General features: G+C 45.7%; 1 protein-coding gene across 1 annotated transcript; it reads left to right on the forward strand.

Annotated features, from left to right (window-relative positions):
* The first annotated feature begins 430 nt into the window (after positions 1-430).
* Positions 431-3572, forward strand: LOC123133942 (desmethyl-deoxy-podophyllotoxin synthase). Its single transcript, XM_044553319.1, has 2 exons — positions 431-1472; positions 2729-3572. The coding sequence occupies exons 1-2, from the start codon at positions 570-572 to the stop codon at positions 3344-3346; spliced, it is 1521 nt and encodes a 506-aa protein (XP_044409254.1). The 5' UTR covers positions 431-569; the 3' UTR covers positions 3347-3572.
* The last annotated feature ends 389 nt before the right edge of the window (positions 3573-3961 follow it).

Genomic DNA, 3961 nt, shown 5'->3' on the forward strand with positions numbered 1-3961 from the left:
TTTGTTGGTTAGCAAACTCCGCACAGAAGATTAGAATTATCATTTCAGACGATTGTAAGGCCTTGGTTGATTAAATGAAATGCATTTCCCCCGAAAAAAGAAAGAAAGATCGGAAGCATCAAGCCGTATCACCGCAAGATGCTCAACATCCACCACGTATATTTCCGCACAAGCTGTGCACCGCATGCACCGTCATGCTCACGCCTCAGATTTCTTCGCTCTCCGTAAATATCTAGATTAACTGGTGCAGGACAGACGGCACCGTCATGATCTGACCCAACAATTAAATGCCAGTCGCAATCGCAGTCAGTTTCCACTTGTTAATTGTTGTTACGTTAGCAACAACGACGACATGGCATCACTGCTGCATGCAACCCAGAAAGAAAAGAAGGCGTCTCGTACGTATCGATCCCCACCATTCGCTCGCGCGTATCAGAAAACGCCTATCTACAGCTAGACAACACTCGTGTTCTCCGTTCAACTTAGTAACCTCTTTGTACATAGAGATAAGACCAGGCCTTGCAGTCACAGACAAATCCATCAGCTCGTCACTCGATCGGGCCCCCGCCATGGAGCAATGGGCGTACTACCTTTGCCTCTTCCTGGCTCTCCTCCTCCCTCTCCTGCTGCTCAAGCTCAACAGCAAGCGTGGCGGCGTGCGTCTGCCACCCGGTCCGTGGCGGCTGCCGGTCATCGGCAGCCTGCACCACCTTGCCGGCAACCCGCTCGTGCACCGTGTCATGGCCGATCTGGCGCGCCGGCTGGACGCGCCGCTCATGTACCTCAAGCTCGGCGAGGTGCCGGTGGTGGTGGCCACATCCCCGGAGGCCGCCCGCGAGATCATGCGGACGCACGACGTCGTCTTCGCGACGCGTCCGTGGAGCCCCACCGTCAAGATCATGAACGCCGACGGGCAAGGCCTGATATTCGCGCGCTACGGCGTGCTGTGGCGCCAGCTCCGCAAGATCTGCATCCTGGAGCTGCTCAGCGCGCGCCGCGTGCAGTCGTTCCGCCACATCAGGGAGGACGAGGTCGCCCGCCTCGTGGCCGCGGTTGCCGCAGTGTCGCCCGGGGAGCCCGTGAACGTGAGCGAGCGGATCGCGGTGCTTATCACCGACTCAGCGGTGCGTGCCATGATCGGGGACAGGTTCAAGAGGCGGGAGGAGTTCTTGCAGACACTCGACGAAGGGGTCAAGCTCGTCGCCGGGTTCAACCTCGGCGACCTGTTCCCGTCGTCGCGCCTCGCCAGCTTCATCAGCGGCACGGCGCGGCTGGCCGAGGAGAACCACCGCAAGAGCTTTGAGCTCATGGAGTACGCGATCCAGCAGCACAAGCAGCAGAGGTCCGCTGCCTCATCGAACGGTGACGTGGAGGAAGGAGGAGAGGACCTAGTGGACACGCTCTTGAGGATACGCAAGGAAGGAGGCCTCGACGTGCCTCTTACCATGGGCATGATCAAAGCAGTTATACTGGTAAGTGCACAGATCCTTTGTTTCACGATACTTTGTCCTCTACTAGTAGCAAAAGGGTCTCTCTGTTGCAACAGGAGAAAAAAAAAATCATAATCATCAATAGCCATGATCACATTCTCAATTTCGTGAAATCATGAATATTTTTTAACTCGTGAACATATTTAAAATCATGACTATTTTTTAAATTTATGAACAATTTTATAATTTTTGAACATTTTTTAATATCAAGAACATGTTTTGAATTCATGAACTTTTATACTATTTGCAAACATTTTTTTAAGATTGTGAATTTTTTCAACAATTTTTTTTAGTCGGCAAACATTTCTAGAATGGACGAACATTGTTTGAGAAATTGGTGGAACCATTTTTTAAATTCATGAACATTTTTTTGATTTAACGAACATTTTTTGAAATGCATGATCATTTTCTGAACCAACGAACATTTTATGAATGAATAAATTATTTTATAAGATAGGAACAGTTTTTATTTTTTTAGGACATTTTTTCATTCATGAATATTTTTTGAATTGGCGACTTTTTTAATTTCATTAACATTTTTTAATACACAAACTTTTTAAAAAATCATGAAGATTTTTTGATTTCCCGAACATTTGTTTTTGAACATTTTCTGAATAAGCAAACATTTTTTTATAAAATCGTGAATATTTTTTGATCCACAAACATTTTATGATTTATAAAACATTTTATTTCAAAATTATCATTTTTATAAATTTTTGAAACTTTTCTGAAGCCCCAAATTATTTAAAGTAGAAAAAAACAAAAATAAAAATTAAAAAACAGGCCGCCCAGACATGGGCTAGCCCAAATGGGCGCGCTGCATCTTCTTCCAACACACAGAGCGCAGTATAGGAGGTCCCTACTGCCTGGGCCGGCCCAGGTGGCTGATTCCCCTATGTGAAATGGTTTTTTTATCACTTATAGATAGCATTGGTGGGTAATATTTGCAACTTCAAGGGGAATTTCCGTGATGTACCGCTTGAAGCAATAGCCTCTTTATTATTAGGTATAGATGATGTTATGCTTCGAAGTAACATTTTATACTACTAAACAAAACTAATTGTAGCATGTTTTTTGTGTTTTTCCTTTGGTTCACTCTGAATCCAAGAATTGCTATATGTTATATTCCTTATTATTCTAGGATTTGCAGCCGGATGGCTCGCTGACATATGGCTGACAATCCTAAACTGCCAAGAACAACAAGCGATTCCTAAATTATATAAATCGTCATATTGCAGGATCTATTTGGTGCCGGGAGCGAGACGTCAGCTACCACACTTCAATGGGCCATGTCGGAGCTCATGAGGCACCCAAACGTGATGCACAAAGCACAAGCTGAAGTACGCAACAACCTCCAAGGAAAACATAAGGTGACCGAGGATGACTTGGCCAATCTCAAGTACCTCAGACTCGTCATCAAGGAGACCATGAGGTTGCATCCAGCCGCGCCACTGCTTCTCCCTAGAGAGGCCATGGAGCCTTGCAAAATTCTCGGGTACGACATACCCAAGGGCACCACAGTACTGGTAAATGCATGGGCGATCGGCCGGGACCCTAAGCATTGGGATGATCCTGAGGAGTTCAAGCCGGAGAGGTTCGAGTCTGGAATGGTCGACTTGAAAGGCACAAACTTTGAGTACATACCATTCGGGGCAGGCAGGAGAATGTGCCCTGGAATGACATTTGCGCAGGCCAGCATGGAGATTGTGCTTGCCTCACTTCTCTACCACTTTAATTGGGAGCTCCCAAGTGGGGTCAAGCCAGATGGGCTAGACATGACCGAGGAGATGGGCCTCACCGTCCGGCGAAAGAACGACTTGTATCTGCACGTCGTGGTCCATGTGCCCTTGATTTGATTTACACTTGCATTGGTATGTCATATGTGACTGAATTCTCGCATATTAGTCTCTTCTATGTGCCTTGGTCAAATTGTCAGTGTACTTGTGTGATTGCTAGACTGCCTTGTCAGGTGACTGCCAGAGATACGTTGTCCATTAATTTGGGGTCCTCAAACTTCTCCGGTCCTCAAACTTGGATGTTCATCTTAGAACAACGATCAACGAATTAATTTTATGTGATGCACTGAGATCTTGACCATCTGTTTACCAGATTTGATTACCCAAGCTATTCATCCAAACATGATTTTAGAGCCGAAAAATTATATTGGGGACCATTCATTCTTTTAGCCGTGTCCAACAAGTGGTTTACTCTTCAACCAAGAAAAAATGAGTGAAAAAAGAGCACAGTTTAGTTGATTTTAAGTTGAAGGCCACCCCCACCCCCCAAAGGAAACCCAACTAATAAATGGAAAACACAAGTTCACCCGCAAAATAAAAAAAAAATGGAAAACACAAGTAGCCATTGGTCTCATCCAATACTGCTAATTAGCAATTCCATTAATTTCAATTACTAAAAAGATTAGTCTGCTCGGTGGTCCGACGTCTTGCGAGCATCTTTGGACCGTTGCCACC

The sequence above is a fragment of the Triticum aestivum genome, chromosome 6B (assembly GCF_018294505.1).
Source record: "Triticum aestivum cultivar Chinese Spring chromosome 6B, IWGSC CS RefSeq v2.1, whole genome shotgun sequence".
NCBI lineage: Eukaryota > Viridiplantae > Streptophyta > Magnoliopsida > Poales > Poaceae > Triticum > Triticum aestivum.

Excerpts from the sequence above, each read along its gene's own strand:
- LOC123133942 (XM_044553319.1), top strand. The coding sequence starts at position 570 with ATGGAGCAATGGGCGTACTACCTTTGCCTCTTCCTGGCTCTCCTCCTC. Across the intron at positions 1,473-2,728 it reads TGATCAAAGCAGTTATACTG|GATCTATTTGGTGCCGGGAG; the intron begins GTAAGTGCACAG and ends GTCATATTGCAG.